Genomic DNA, 15,016 nt, shown 5'->3' on the forward strand with positions numbered 1-15,016 from the left:
AGCTTATAAGCAGTTAAAGCAACCAGCTAATGTCATTAGTCATTACTGTACATATACAAAAACTTCAAATATATATATTTTATATTACCTATATATGAAAACATGTATAAGTTAATTATGACGGCGCATTGGAGTATTAATGGCAGGCCAATTGTTAACATTTTTTAAGTTAGTGGTGCCATTGCACACCCTGCCCCCCCCCCCCCAAATGACGCCCCTGCTATTAACACCATTACTATAATAACGCTATACCTATAACTATATATATATATATATATATATATAATATACAATAGGTATACATATTAAATAGTTAAGTCATTGCACAGTTGGAACGAGAGCGTGTTACGAATGGACTGTGGCCGCGGTCATTGGCGGCATTGGACCGTGGACCTGGAGCGGCCGCTGCTAGTCCGTTATTTTTCCGTGGCCAACCGGGGCGGCGGTCGGACGGAGTGGACGGTGAACTGCGACGAGCCGTGGAGGCGGCTGCCGGACGTGGACGGTCCGCCCAGAGACGGGGCCTGGGGCGATTGGGGCGAGTGGGAGCGGTGCACGAAATCTTGCGGCGGCGGGACTGGAGTGCGGAGCAGGCGGTGCGACAGTCCCAGGCCAAACGTGGCCGGCCGACCATGCCGCGGGCCGGCCACAGCGGTCGGCGCGTGCAACCAACACGAGTGCGGACAGGTGTCCGACAAGACGGCGGCCGCGGTGCGACGGTTGCTGGCCGGCAGGACACACAACGCGGTGGCCACTGTCGGCGACCGGTTGACACTGTTGTGTGACCGGTCGACCGTGGACGCTGTCCGGGCCGATTCGCCGAAAGCCCAGTTCGGTTGGCTGCGAAACGGTAAGACCGTGACGTCGACGGTCGCAGACGACGACAAAGACAGATGCACTTTGGGTAAAGGAAAATATTATAATAAATTATGGTACGGTACTATCATGGTGCCTGTGAGTTGTGTTTACGTAGGTATATATCCATTTTTCACCGTATTTGGTTTTCAGTACGGTTATTAAAATTTATGAATTTATGGTGGTCAAACGGTGATTGGTGGAATAGATGTATCCCACATCCCAGCCTATGACCTTTTTTTAAAAATATATATATTATATAATAATTTGAGTATAGGTATAAAATGAACCATAAACTAAATTTGTATTAATCAAATAGTGCAAGTTAAAAATTATCCACATCCTCCCATGACAAAATCATTTGACTACCACTTAAAGGTACATTTTACCAATTGTTCAGGAGAGTGAAAAAATTGAAACTAGTCGCATATACTATTTGGATAAGTGCTATCACTTAAATCCAATTTGGAGGGAAAATAATTAATAGGTTATTGTACAGACAATACTTTTTGTGCGCAAGGAGATTACAAATATTTTGATACCAAAAACTCATTTTGTGTAAAATGTCAGTTACGTGGTATTGTCATTAGTGTAACTAAATGTTCTTCTGACAATTTTCTTCACCACTATTGAGCGGTATCGGATGTATCTAACTAGACTTTATTACATATTAGCATCAAATATTCAAATAATATACAATACATTATATGTATATATATTGTAATTAATAAATAGAAATATTAAAATATGCGTGTGTTGAATATATTAATTCTTACCCCGAGTTTGACCAAGTAGGCAATTCAATTTACATGCATACGCCTCGATAAGAGCGTAACAAGTGGAACTGCTTTGGTACAAATTCTAACAGAAAAATAAATATCTTAAAAAATAATACATAAAAACGCCATTGTACAAGTACAACACTGATAAAATTATTTAATTTGTAGGTGGGTAGTAAAAACTAAAAACAATTAACAATTCCTAACCAGCGACCAGCTTTTGATAGGCTGGCAGGTTGTTTTTTTTTCCTATAGCCCTAGTTATCGACTTAATATAGTATCAATATAGTTTTGCTTCAAATAGGTAGGTAAGTACCTACTTAATTAGTAATATAATATTTATGACTATATCACATAGGGCTGTTCGATTATTTCGATTAATCGATTATTACGACGATTATTTTACAGTTTTCATAAAATTCGATTAATCGCCAAATAAACTAAATTCGATTAATCAAGTAATCGAAATTCCGATTAATCAATTAATCGAATTTTTCGAATAAACAAGATGATTAATCGTTGTTTTGACGGTTCGAATGAACTTCTATTTTTAGCACTTTGGGAATTTTGTACTCTTGAGTGGGTCTGTGTTTACTTTACACCAACACACTAATCTTCATTAAAAAAAAATCGATTAATCGGTTAATCAGTCATTGAAAAAATTGGTGATCGATTAATTATTAGTCGTTATAAAATCGAATTTTGGTTTGATTATTAATTTTCGATTAATCGAATTAATAATCGAGTGGTAAAAAAATTATTCGAACAGCTCTAAATTATCACATTACTCATTAGGTAGATATGCAAATTAATATGACACAAAATATATTAACAATAATCAATTAAGGCATTAGAAATATATATTATTTCTAAAGTATAATGATTTTTTGTATTTCTATTACAGTTATAAGCTCGTGCACAACTCGTGATTCAGGAGTATATGCGTTTGTGGTACTACCGCAAAAATCTAAAAGAATGGTATTGAAACTGTTCGCTGTGGCTATAAATGACAAACCCATATCTGTATACATTGGTGATGTGGTTAAAGTGCAATGCAACGCAGCAACACTAAGTTATTTTTTTAATGGGTTGTCACAAGAATGGCTGGTAAACGATAGTTTTGTGATAAAAAGTTATGAAGTTAATTCCCTTGCATCGGTATTAAAATCATTCTGATAATTTAATTATAACACAATTCAATTCATTCTGGTGGATTTTGTAGATTGATGTAGATACAATAACCATAGAAAATAAACATTTCCAAGGCATTTGGAAATGTGTTGTCAAGAGCACTGAAATGAATAGCACTTGGGTCACAAATATAATGGAAATTAAAGGTTTGTAAAATCTGTTTTATAATAATTATCTATTAATAAATGCAAAATGTTATTTAATGTTTAAAGTGATTGGACTATCAACCAGATGGACCAAAATAATGCAAGACCCTATAATAAAACTATTATTCCGAAATAGATCACCAAATACGATCATTTTAATTTGTACAATATTCATCTCAAGTTTATGTGTTGGCACTTGGTGCTGTGCTTATATATTTAACAGGTAATAAATTATAGATAAAAACATTGAGGTTTTAAATTTGTTGACAATTCAAATGTAAATTTAATTTCAGATGGCGCATACAGTTATTGAAAAAAAATTCTGACATAATACAAATTGAAAATGATGGAATTCATAATAAAGTTCCATATCAACGCTTATAATAATTAATTTGAATAAGTTTTCTTCAAACAATTATTTGAATCGTATTTAATCTTTATTGAATATAAATATTATGCAATTATTATATTTTACTAATTTTATTAAATGTAGAAACTCTTGATGCATATTGTTCAGCAAATTGATCAGACTCCTCATTATTCAAAGTTGTTAACGCTTGATGATATGTATCAGATACAAGTTTTGGTGACCCATACTTTAGCTCAAAATAAATTCGTCCCATCCACAAATCTAAACATAAAAAAAAATATAGTAACAATAATAAAACAAAAATAACAAGATAGTTATAACTAACCAATATCGGTTTTACCAAACTGCATGCATGCTAATGTAAAATGCTGCCTGATCTTGCTGATATCTATTTTCTGTTGTTCGGTTTCTAGAGTTACCATAGTGTTGCATAGACTTGCATCACAACTATTACTTGTGATTAATTTGTAGTAAGCATTTCGAACATCATTCAACGACTTATTTTTGCTTAACCACAATAAATACTCATTTCCAAGTTTTTGTTTAACTTCATTAGTACAAACAGCTTTATCTCCAAATATCATATTGAAAATATCACTAATCTGTGGTTTATTAAAAAAATAATCAACGACTTTAAGCCAAATACTGGGAGAAACTTTAATAGCATTTTGTTTAAATAAATCGTAAGCTTTTAGTTCCTCTGTATCGGTCAATTTATGTTCTATATTAATTTCTAAGATACTTGTGTCATTTGGATATGCTTTGATGGCCAAATCCAAAATTTCAGTGGTCATGGAACTTTTTGACTTCTTTATCTAAAGGTGAAAAGAATAATAAGAAAAATTAAGTTTCTTTTAAAAAAATAATTTAAATTTCTTACCCATTGAATATAATGTTTTGGTTTCAATTTATTTTTCTTGTGAGCGTTAAACATAGATTGTCTAAGTAAATTTCTTTTATAAACTTCTGTTTTTTGAGTATCTGATGTGACTTTTAAAATAGTTGTCAAATACTTGTCCCACATCTCGTCTGTATCAAGTACTGTAAGAGCAGTGTCATATTTATCGAGGCATTTTCTAAAAAAAACATACATATAAATAAAAATTAAATTAAATGTATAACGCATAATAATTTATAAATAAGTTCTTACGTAATTTTAAATTTTTCTGTGTTTGAAGATTTACTCAACAGTTCATTTCTAGCTAAAGTATCCCAATAATTTGGATCCTTGCTAAATGTAGTCAACATAAATCTGTGGAAAAAATACAATATTACAAAAATATCAAAATCAATTTTGTTAGCTTTAATACCTATTAAAGTGAATTTATCTATTATCAAACTTAAGTGTAAGAACATTATTTGTGTTTCTACATAAGTTTTTACAATAGTAACATTTTTAACTGAGTTTGGAAAATGTAAAATATTACAGTAAAAAACTACACACAGACACAGATATTGTTCTTGTGCTTAGGTTTGAGATAATACATTAATATCAGCTTAATATTAAAAGTAACAACACAAATGAAAAAACTGGTTCTGTTAAACACAAATTTGTACATTGTGTTTACAAGACAAGGATAACACACATTTGGGTGTAATGTTCTCTTAAATATATCAATTAATTTCTTCAGAAATATATTATTCAGATAACAAGTAAAATTAAATTACAATTAATTAAAATCATATGTATTAACTATTAATAAAGATAATATAACATAAATTCAAAGATGTCCTCATACCAGCCTTAAAATTTAAAATTTAATTATTTTAGGTAAGTTCAAGGTTAGTCCCTGGGGCGATCTCCTTCACCCACTAAGCGCCATGTGATGTTTTGTACTTAACCCATTAACACCGTGCGTTGCCATATGGCAACATAGATTTTTTACAATAATTTTTAAGATATAACATATTATGTTTTCAATAAAATGTTGATTAAAATTGTAAATAAAAAAATTCTGGCGCTAATGGGTTAAATTACAAAATATTCAAAACTCTTAAATCCTCACTTTGAAACTCTCATGCAATTTTTTTTTTAATTTTGTTAAATTATTTTGTTGGAACACAATACACACATCCTTGTGTGAAACTAGATGGGAGCTAACATCATGATTTTATTTTTGAATTTTTGTACACTTAGCTGCAGTGCTGCAACAACCGGGGGTGCTAGGAGTGCGAAGAACTCCTTGGCCCCTCGTTAAATCATAAAAATGGGCCCCGAGGCCAGTGGCCGAACTATTTGGAACTTTTTTCTTTTAAGGTGTTTCACAAAGTGATATCTTACTATCTTATTATTTAATCAAAAAATAGAAACTAATGAATAGGTACATTAGAATCATAATTATTATTATAATATAAAACAAAGTCCTATATTTATAACAAAATATTAAAAATAATAATTTCGAATGGCAGGGGGCTGAATTATACCACCATACCATAATATTATTTTCAAATTTCTTAATTTTGCTATGTTGTGACGGCTGATGGTTTATTGCATTTAAATTGGGACAAAAAAGAAAATAAATGGTTTTAAGAGGTTGCATACCTACCATTTTGGTCCCTAGTCCTCACGATATGTGTACTATCAATATTCACTACAGGGTCTAAAGCCCCTCCCCACTACTATAATTGCGCCTCTATACTTGGGCCCTATTTATTGGTCGCACACCCACCAATATGTACCAAGTTGCGGCACTGCTTAGCTGTCATAAAGAATGTTATAAACATGGACTATGTTTATACATTTTAATTTTACAAGTTCCAAATAATGTATAATACCATTAAATAAGGCCCTGATGTTATTTTAACTTGTGTATATCAAAAAAGTTATTCTTACATAATCTCTTCTAGTTAATTCACCAACTGTAGAGCAGGCAAGCAGCTTCTTAACTTTTCACAGGTAGTTATTCAGCTATGTAAAGTGTTAGAATAAAAATACTTTTATTCAAAGTATATTTAGATGTTTAAGTAAATCAATTATTTTTACACCTAGCTTCTGTTTAATTTTAATTGATGGTTTGGTCATTGTTTATTAGATTAAAAACTTGGTTAGGAAACGGAATGACTGGAGTATAGACTAATACTTATTGGGTTGATATTTTTAAATACAGTAGAGTTCAATAACTTGAAACTCAGGGTGAATGCAAATTAATTATACTTAGAAATTATTCAAATTATATACCTCAAATACAACTTAATGCTTTAAAGGACAAGACAAAAATTTGAGCTAACGAGGTTTTCAAGTTATTGTGACTTGGCTGTATAAACCACAATAAACATATACATTTTTTTTAAACTATATTTATTTGCAATACATTTTTATAATATCTCAGGTCGTTTTAGCTAATAAAGTAAAAATACTTACAATCATACTGTTTTAAATCAGGATAGTGATCTTAATAAAATTAGTATGCTACCCTATATTTTACCTCCTTAAGGATAATCTATGAACCATAAATATGTTTTTGTAAATAAGTAATCATGATATGAAAACCTTACAAAATTCAGAAACAAAAACGTGTATAAACACAAAAATATTCATGTTAAATAATCTTTTATTTCCCCTCCCGCAGAATTTACATGATTCACTCCTGGCACCAATCACTAAAGTATTATGCGTAATATAAAATACATACGTATCTATGTAAAAATTTAGAGGGAATAGCTATTTGGTTTTTTAAAGTTTTAAAATTTACATTTACCAGAATGTCACCATATCATTGGTTATACCTGTCTTACACATCCAAACTAACAAATCCAATCCACATACTTCTCATTTAATAGCCTAATAGTTAAAATTAAGTAAACATAATCTATTCAATATTTTACTAAGGAATAATTAATTAGTAGCTAGTAGTTATAGTTTAATAGTTATATTATTAATACTTAGTTGTATTAATAGTTTAAACACAAAAAAAAACAGGTCACTCCCTGGGTAACTAATTTTGTTATATACTATGCCAATAACATCTACATAGTCTGGAGAGTTTAGCTACACAATGAGAAACAAAAAAAGCAGTTATTCTATAATTAGTGTGTAATATGTAGACAACAAATATCAAAAATCTTCTTAAAACTTAGTATTAAAAATTAAACTTAGATACAATACGCTGTGTATATACACTCGACCATATTGTAATCAAATGCGCATGCGTGGGGACTTGTTATAAACTATGAGATTAATATTATGTAGTGTGGTTACTAAATGGGCATATTTCATTAAATTATTTTTATATAATCATGATTTGTTTTTAGTGGGCTATTATGGTACTCAGTCACCCTCCATAGTTGAATCATCTTGAAAGAAAACCCAATTAAACTGACACATTTTAAATTTAACTTCACACAATGTACAAATTAAAAAAAAAACATGGATGTTATTGAGAAAATATACAGAGTGTATCTTATGTCATTGTACGCGGGGTTTTTTTTAACCATTATGGATTGAAGATGTGGAATTTTAAAAAAACTAAAAAAGGCGTGTTCTTTATTTTTAACAGGCAATTTTTTATTAAATTTTTTAAATTTTTAAATACGCAGTTGTAACAATAGCAAAATCAAATTAATTTTTAAAATGGTAACTATACTTTTCAATGGATTCTGGTAAAGTTTATTTTTTTTGAAAATGTTGACAGTCAATGTTGGTTTGCAAGTTTCTTAACTATGGTCCTCTAAAGTTTAGTAAATGCATACTTAAATACTTTTAATTTAAATAATTTGGTATAGGTTTAATTCACAAGACCTAAATAATTTTTTTATTTTAACTATGTTTTTATACACTTAAATTGGTAATCTAATGACACGCTCCCATAGTTTATATATATAATAAGTCCCCACGTATGCGCATTTAATAACAATATAGCCGGGTATCTATTTTAATACCGAATATGGTCGGGTATATATACACAGCGTTAATAATAACTTAAGTTATTTTAATAATAGATAAAAATATTACTTTTTGATTTCTTCCGATAAACCTAATGAAAAACTATATTGAGCAGCTTCTTGATACATTTTGAAGTAAAGAGCATGATTATTTTTTATATTTTCTATAGCTGATTCATAAATTATTTTGGCTACAGATCCATTTATTGCCGGATCCTCTTGGTTTAACTCCTTCCCTGTTGAAAAAAAAAAATATTAGTTACTATTGTTATTAAAATTATTTTAAATATATATTTTATTGAAGTTAGATAAATAAAAATTAAAGTATATTTAAGTATTTAACTAGATATTACCAGATTTCAACACCTTTTGTGTGAGTATTTCTGAGTATTTCAGTTCGCACTTAAAGGCTATAAAATGTAATTTTGACGAAGTCTTATGTGCATTTAATCCATCAGTATACAATTCTCTTGCTTTTTGGATATTTTTTAAATCTTCAAATTCTTGTTTTACCGCAAAAACATACAGTGAATCTGAAATGTGACCATGTAATAACAAGGCACTGTTTATAACTCTCCGTAACAACTCTATTTTATCCTAAAAAATAGAAAGTAAAATATCTTAAATTATTACTATTAAATAAAGTAGAAATCGTTCAAGCGGCAAAAAATGTAAATGTATTTTCAATTTATCATAAAGTAATCTTGCAGTTAGCAAGATAGGTGTGAATGGAATTTGTTAATTATTGGTTCCATTTGATAAAAATATTGAATAATTGTAATACATTTTGATATACATAATTTAGGTATAGATAGTGTAAATTATAATAATAATAATTACAAAATGTCTTTACTCACACATTTCATCAGGAATTTTATGTATTCCTTCCAGAGGGATACATCATCTTTGAAATATTTTAGAGACGCACGGTAGAGGTCTATGATCCGGTTATTATGCTGATTAACAAGCTTAAGCGATTCAGTACTTGTTGAACCCATCTAATATAACAAATTACATTATAATATTAAACTTATAGTAAAATGCGAGGTAAAATTTTAAAACTATTGTTGTAGGTTATTACTTGTTCAACTCTCTTGATAATGGACTTCAAAAATGTAATATAAAGAGTAAAATCTGACTTTTGTTTGTTTCGACGCATCAACCTATACTCAAATTTTTCTCGTTGGTTCAATATATTTCTGTAAACGAAGCACGGTAAATATTAGGTACATACAACTTGCACCAATGGCATATAATATTAATCAATTAATAGTAATAACTAATAAATATGTAATTGGAATTTAAGTTTTATAAAATATTTTTACTTCACTGCAGATTTCTTAAAATGACTATTGAGTACAGGAACTTCAATAATCATTTCTTCCTTACGTCGTTGTACAAATTCAGCCATTTTGCGGTAATAATTCTAAATAATATAATATAAACTGTATCTACTCTCCAAGCAATATAGTTTATTGCAATTTGCAGTTTGAGAATAAATCAGTCATACCTAAGTAAAATTGAACATTAACAATATTATTCAAATTTCAAAACAATTGTAATTGACAATTTAATCAGCGACCACCTATCACAACTCGTGTCGGCGTCGTACTCGCACAATCACTGAATGTCTGAAAATCACAATACTGCAAATTACGCACAATGCGCGTTTTTGTCACATAACCTCAAATAATTTTAATGCTTTTCGAATCCAAAATATTATTAGATGTTTGTATGGTTGTATGTTTGTGCGCCTAATTTTTGATTTTGAACTTTTATCGTACAAATAATATTATTAATGATATTTTGCTGGTTGGCTGGCATGAAGCAACAGTGGCGTGATCGATTAAATATTTAAGGGAAGAGCTAAGACCAATTCGACATCCTCCCCAACAAATGAATAAAATTCGAGTGTTTATTAATTATTACATAATATAATATATTAATATGAACTATGATATACTTCCTTATGGAATACCAATGGGATATATATATTACGTTATACGTAATTATTATTTATTATTTCAAGTTATAACCCGTCGAATGTCGAGTCCAGACGCGGCACCTTGGGCTGGAGGCGCACTTTGGATATGCCTCCTCCTTAGGCCCTAAGGCTTTCCAGACCTTTTAATTGTATTAATACATATTACTTCTCTTTGTGAACATTAAAATCCCGATTATTTAATTAGATACCTAACGGTTTATTTTTCCTGAAAAAATCATATTGTGATAATATGAGGTGTTATTGTGTTAATCATATCATAGGAACGTATCGCCAGACCATGTACTAATTTGTAGGAAAAAACCAATATAACATTCTAACATTTTAACATATTATTTCGTCGACGGACAGTTAGTGTATATTTAATCCTTGGATAAAGCAAAATATATAATACTCATGATTTAAGATTTATTATTATCTTAAATCATGATAATACTATACATAGATCATCGACTTATCGTGGCATGTAGCTTAACGACATTACTACGATAAACGGCGTGGGCCCTGGTTCCAGAGTATTCTAAAAATAATCAAAATTGTATAGGTCATCAATGAACTCAACCTGATTGAAAAATGAAAATAACTACAACACAATGTTATCGATTATGACTAATAGCTCTACCTGATCGTATTTATGTCAAAATTCAGCGAATCGAAATGTAGCTTCGGCTGATGGAAATTTTTCGAATTTACGAAGAGTTACAACTTGGCTTCGATCAAAGATTGACGAGAATTGTTTTGCAAGTTTATGCCTGTTGTAAATTTTGTAAATGTACGTCAAAACATGCATGACATAGTTGATGAAAATATAATAGAAATATTTGCAAACAAAAAAAAAAGTTGGGTAAGTGAAAGTCGCTTTGCTGTGCAGTAGGTTACAAGTAGGTAACTGTATAATGGATAGTATTAAATTTGAATTCAATGATATAATATCACAGTATAAGAAAAACGATTCTGAGCGAAGACGGTATATCAATCTAGGTATTAGACATATATAATATATATATACTGTGTATTAAAATAAAAATTGAACTATAATAGGTATCTATAATAAATTCCAAATTATTTATATCACAATATCCATTAGGTAACGTGTCATACATCAACAACAAACCGTGGTAGATACTATCATAGATATATAATAGTATACTTATGAAGTTTCAAGTACCCACGAATAATATTATACAATCATAACAAAACAGCTAAAATAGTTATTCCAGGTTTTTTAATATGTAATTTCGTCCAAATATGAGCTTAAAATGACTAAAAATAAACTGTGCTTATGTATTTTTTAGATTTTTTGGTAACAGAATTAACTACTTACGTGGAATTTTGTTATAAATTTTCAATCCTTAGATATAAAAGTTGAACATTTTACCGATTTTTAACTACAAAATAATTATTCAATTTTAAATTTGATAAATTTTGTCAAAATTCGATCTTTAAGTACTTATAAAAAAAAATTGTGCCTATGTATTTTTAATATTTTTCAATTGCTATTGTAATAATATATCAGGAGCATTGTAGTAAATTTTTTACACTTTTTGGCCCAACAGATACAACTTTATTGATATTCATAGAAAAATAAAACTAAAAAAATGTAAAACTGACAATGTCCGTAAACAGCTCAAAAAGAGTCAAATTATTTTCAACATTTTATCGTATAAAGAAAATGCTAATATAAACATTCAGTGAAATTTTCAAGTATCTACAGTCATTTGTTTTTTTAATTACAACAAAATAAGGAAATCGTTACATGAGAAATCGAGTGAATATCAAATGTTGTAAAAATTTGAATTTCAAACGCTCATAAAAATTTAATTTGACTTTCTTGTAGACATTTTTTTTTTTGATAAAGATAGATAAACTTATGAGGAATCTTGTATTACATTTTAAAATCTTAAATTTAAAAAGAAAAAATTTTACGAATTCTTAGCTCTAAATAATTTGCAAATTTTCGTAATTTTTACGTATTGTGTCAATATTTGAACTTTAGATGCTTATAAAAAAAAATTGTGGCTATGGATTATTAATTTTTTTCATCTACCTTTGAAACCATATACTAGGAGCCTTCTATTAAATTTTCAAGCTTTTTTAACCAACAAATAAAATTTTATTGATATTTATAGAAAAAAAAAACTAAAAAAAATGGAAACTGAAAATGTCCCTAAAGAGCTCAAAATATTTGGAAAATTTTATGGTGTATAGAAAATGCTAATATAAACATTCAGTCAAAATTTCATGTACCTACGGCAATTTGTTAAAGAGTTGCACCAAAAACCAAAATCAATTTTCTCGAAAATAGATTTTGTGTAAAAATTCCCGTTTTTCCTTAATTTTTCTTTTGTTTTTCACGGCGCTTTTGAAAACTATTTGAAAAATTTTACTTTTAACCCCCCAAAGTACCAACTAAATTCACTTTCCTATCAGAAAAGATACTGTTGAAGAAAATCTAAGCATTTTTACTGTCCTAAAAGGTGATGACAGACACAAAAATAAAAAAAACAAATTTAAAAATAAAAAAATTAAAAAAAAAACACACATCATTGTAAAATCAATACATTCATCGTTTTACTCAGAATCGAATTAGAGTTTACTATCTAAATTATTTTATTAAATAAACCCTAGTGTAATGTGTACCGTGTAAGTATAAGAGATTATTTGTTGACAAACTTGCATTCCCCAGGTTGTAACTTGTAATGATTGATGAATAATGATTTATGTGTTTAACATAATATTATTATATTTATTGTTTTTAATAAGGTGAGCTTGATGTTTTAGATCAAATATATAATTATTGATAATTTTGCCAAAAAAAAATAGACGATTTTAATTATTGTATTGTAAAAATTATTGTTTTTTTTTGTTATAATTTGTTTTGAAAATTATGACTTAGTGTCTCCCACTGCACCTGTGTCACTTACAAGCTCCATAATATTAATTTTAGTGTTGGGAACTTGGGAACAACATGTCACCTTCAAAAGTGAACTGTTATTGTAGTATTTACTTTACTGACCCCTGTATTATTTACTAATTATTTATTATGGTTACACCTTAAACGGCTTGTATAATTTTACAAATGTTATAATAGTAACGCGCAATATAGAAATGCATTTAAAAGTTGAAAATTAAAATTAATTATTCTTAATATTTAAATTTTAAATCAAAATTATAATTTATATAAAAATTAGAAAATTAAAAATTTCTGATTTCAAATTTAAATATTTTTAAAGTTAAAGATTAAAACGTAGACAAATAAATTTTTTTTAATAATTTTTTTTTTCCGTGTTTAATTTAATAATGTATAATACTATAACTTATTTTCGTTTTTGATTTCGTTATTAAATTTTTTTTGGTTTTTGAGATTTTTTGTTTTTCAGTTGTTTTTTGTATTTGTTTTAAAATTGTTTTCGGTTTTTTTCTTTTTCGTTTTCGTTTTTTGTTTTTTTCCGTTTTATAACGATTTTTAAAAACGTTTTCCATCACTGCTATATATATAAGAATCTAACTTGTTGTTGTTGTTGTTGTTGTTGTTGTTGTTGTTGTTGTTGTTGTTGTTGTTGTTGTTGTTGTTGTTGTTGTTGTTGTTGTTGTTGTTGTTGTTGTTGTTGTTGTTGTTGTTGTTGTTGTTGTTGTTGTTGTTGTTGTTGTTGTTGTTGTTGTTGTTGTTGTTGTTGTTGTTGTTGTTGTTGTTGTTGTTGTTGTTGTTGTTGTTGTTGTTGTTGTTGTTGTTGTTGTTGTTGTTGTTGTTGTTGTTGTTGTTGTTGTTGTTGTTGTTGTTGTTGTTGTTGTTGTTGTTGTTGTTGTTGTTGTTGTTGTTGTTGTTGTTGTTGTTGTTGTTGTTGTTGTTGTTGTTGTTGTTGTTGTTGTTGTTGTTGTTGTTGTTGTTGTTGTTGTTGTTGTTGTTGTTGTTGTTGTTGTTGTTGTTGTTGTTGTTGTTGTTGTTGTTGTTAATTATTTATTTATTTGTTTGCACTTGCATTTTTCAAAATATATTATTTCAGTCATAAATATATATTATTCATTGATCAAATATTTTATTGTTACATTTTTTTCTACCTTATCTCTATTCTATAAAAAAAAAATAAAATTTACCACTCCAGTGGTTGAATTCAAAATGTAGGATATATAATGTTCAGAAATTAGCTATAACAATAACTACAATATTATGTAATCTATAAATATATAAATGGAGACAAAAATGTATAACAATTCATCAATCGAGAACGGAAATTTTTTTTAAGATGTTCGTAATTGCCAGGAGAAGGTTTTTACGAAATAAAATTTTAGGAAAATCCACCGGAAAGGTAGGAAATCTCAAATCTGTATGTCAAAAATACAACAGTGACGCAACAGTGCGTTATATTATATTGGTTGCTATTGGTTAATCGGGCATGTTTGTTGATTTCATATAATATAAAAAATAATTCGCAGAATGTGTTGCTAAGCGCAATTCTACTGTACGTGTGTTGTGACTGAACTCCTCCTAAATGGTTAGACCGATTTGAATGAATTTTTTTGTGTGCGTTTGCGTTTATTCATCTGATTTTAGTACGATTAGGTTAGGTTAGGATTTTGTATTAATTGATTATATCAATCCACCATAGGTAGCAGCGGCGTAGATACGATTTTTTTCTGTGGGAGTTTAAAATATATTTCTGGGGTTTAAAATATATTTATGATACAAATTACAAGTTATTAGTTAAACTAAACGTCATTTTTATTTTGTTTTTATTTTGTTTCAAATTAGTATTAGTTATAAATAGTTGCAATAGTTTTATATTAGACTGTT

General features: G+C 28.9%; 2 protein-coding genes across 4 annotated transcripts; one reads left to right on the top strand and one right to left on the bottom strand.

Moving 5' to 3' along the window:
* Nucleotides 1-1,805: 1,805 nt before the first annotated feature.
* Nucleotides 1,806-3,382, top strand: LOC103308391. Of its 3 annotated transcripts, none has more exons than XM_029487794.1 (5): nucleotides 1,806-1,942; nucleotides 2,539-2,792; nucleotides 2,857-2,971; nucleotides 3,038-3,194; nucleotides 3,265-3,382. In XM_029487794.1, exons 2-5 carry the CDS (start codon nucleotides 2,610-2,612, stop codon nucleotides 3,353-3,355), a joined length of 546 nt encoding a protein of 181 aa, XP_029343654.1. In that variant the 5' UTR covers nucleotides 1,806-1,942; nucleotides 2,539-2,609; the 3' UTR covers nucleotides 3,356-3,382. The 3 variants fall into 3 exon arrangements, with proteins under 3 accessions (XP_029343654.1, XP_029343653.1, XP_029343652.1); XM_029487793.1 differs by lacking the exon at nucleotides 1,806-1,942 and adding an exon at nucleotides 2,375-2,429; XM_029487792.1 differs by lacking the exon at nucleotides 1,806-1,942 and having other exon boundaries at nucleotides 2,443-2,792.
* LOC100164010 (U3 small nucleolar RNA-associated protein 6 homolog) lies at nucleotides 3,157-9,861 on the bottom strand. The gene is made up of 9 exons (XM_008181663.3): nucleotides 9,548-9,861; nucleotides 9,304-9,421; nucleotides 9,080-9,220; nucleotides 8,576-8,819; nucleotides 8,293-8,458; nucleotides 4,492-4,593; nucleotides 4,222-4,417; nucleotides 3,667-4,156; nucleotides 3,157-3,602 (listed from the first exon to the last, which is right to left on the bottom strand). Exons 1-9 carry the CDS (start codon nucleotides 9,631-9,633, stop codon nucleotides 3,436-3,438), a joined length of 1,710 nt encoding a protein of 569 aa, XP_008179885.1. The 5' UTR covers nucleotides 9,634-9,861; the 3' UTR covers nucleotides 3,157-3,435.
* Nucleotides 9,862-15,016: the final 5,155 nt, after the last annotated feature.

This window comes from Acyrthosiphon pisum, chromosome A1 (assembly GCF_005508785.2).
Source record: "Acyrthosiphon pisum isolate AL4f chromosome A1, pea_aphid_22Mar2018_4r6ur, whole genome shotgun sequence".
Lineage (NCBI taxonomy): Eukaryota > Metazoa > Arthropoda > Insecta > Hemiptera > Aphididae > Acyrthosiphon > Acyrthosiphon pisum.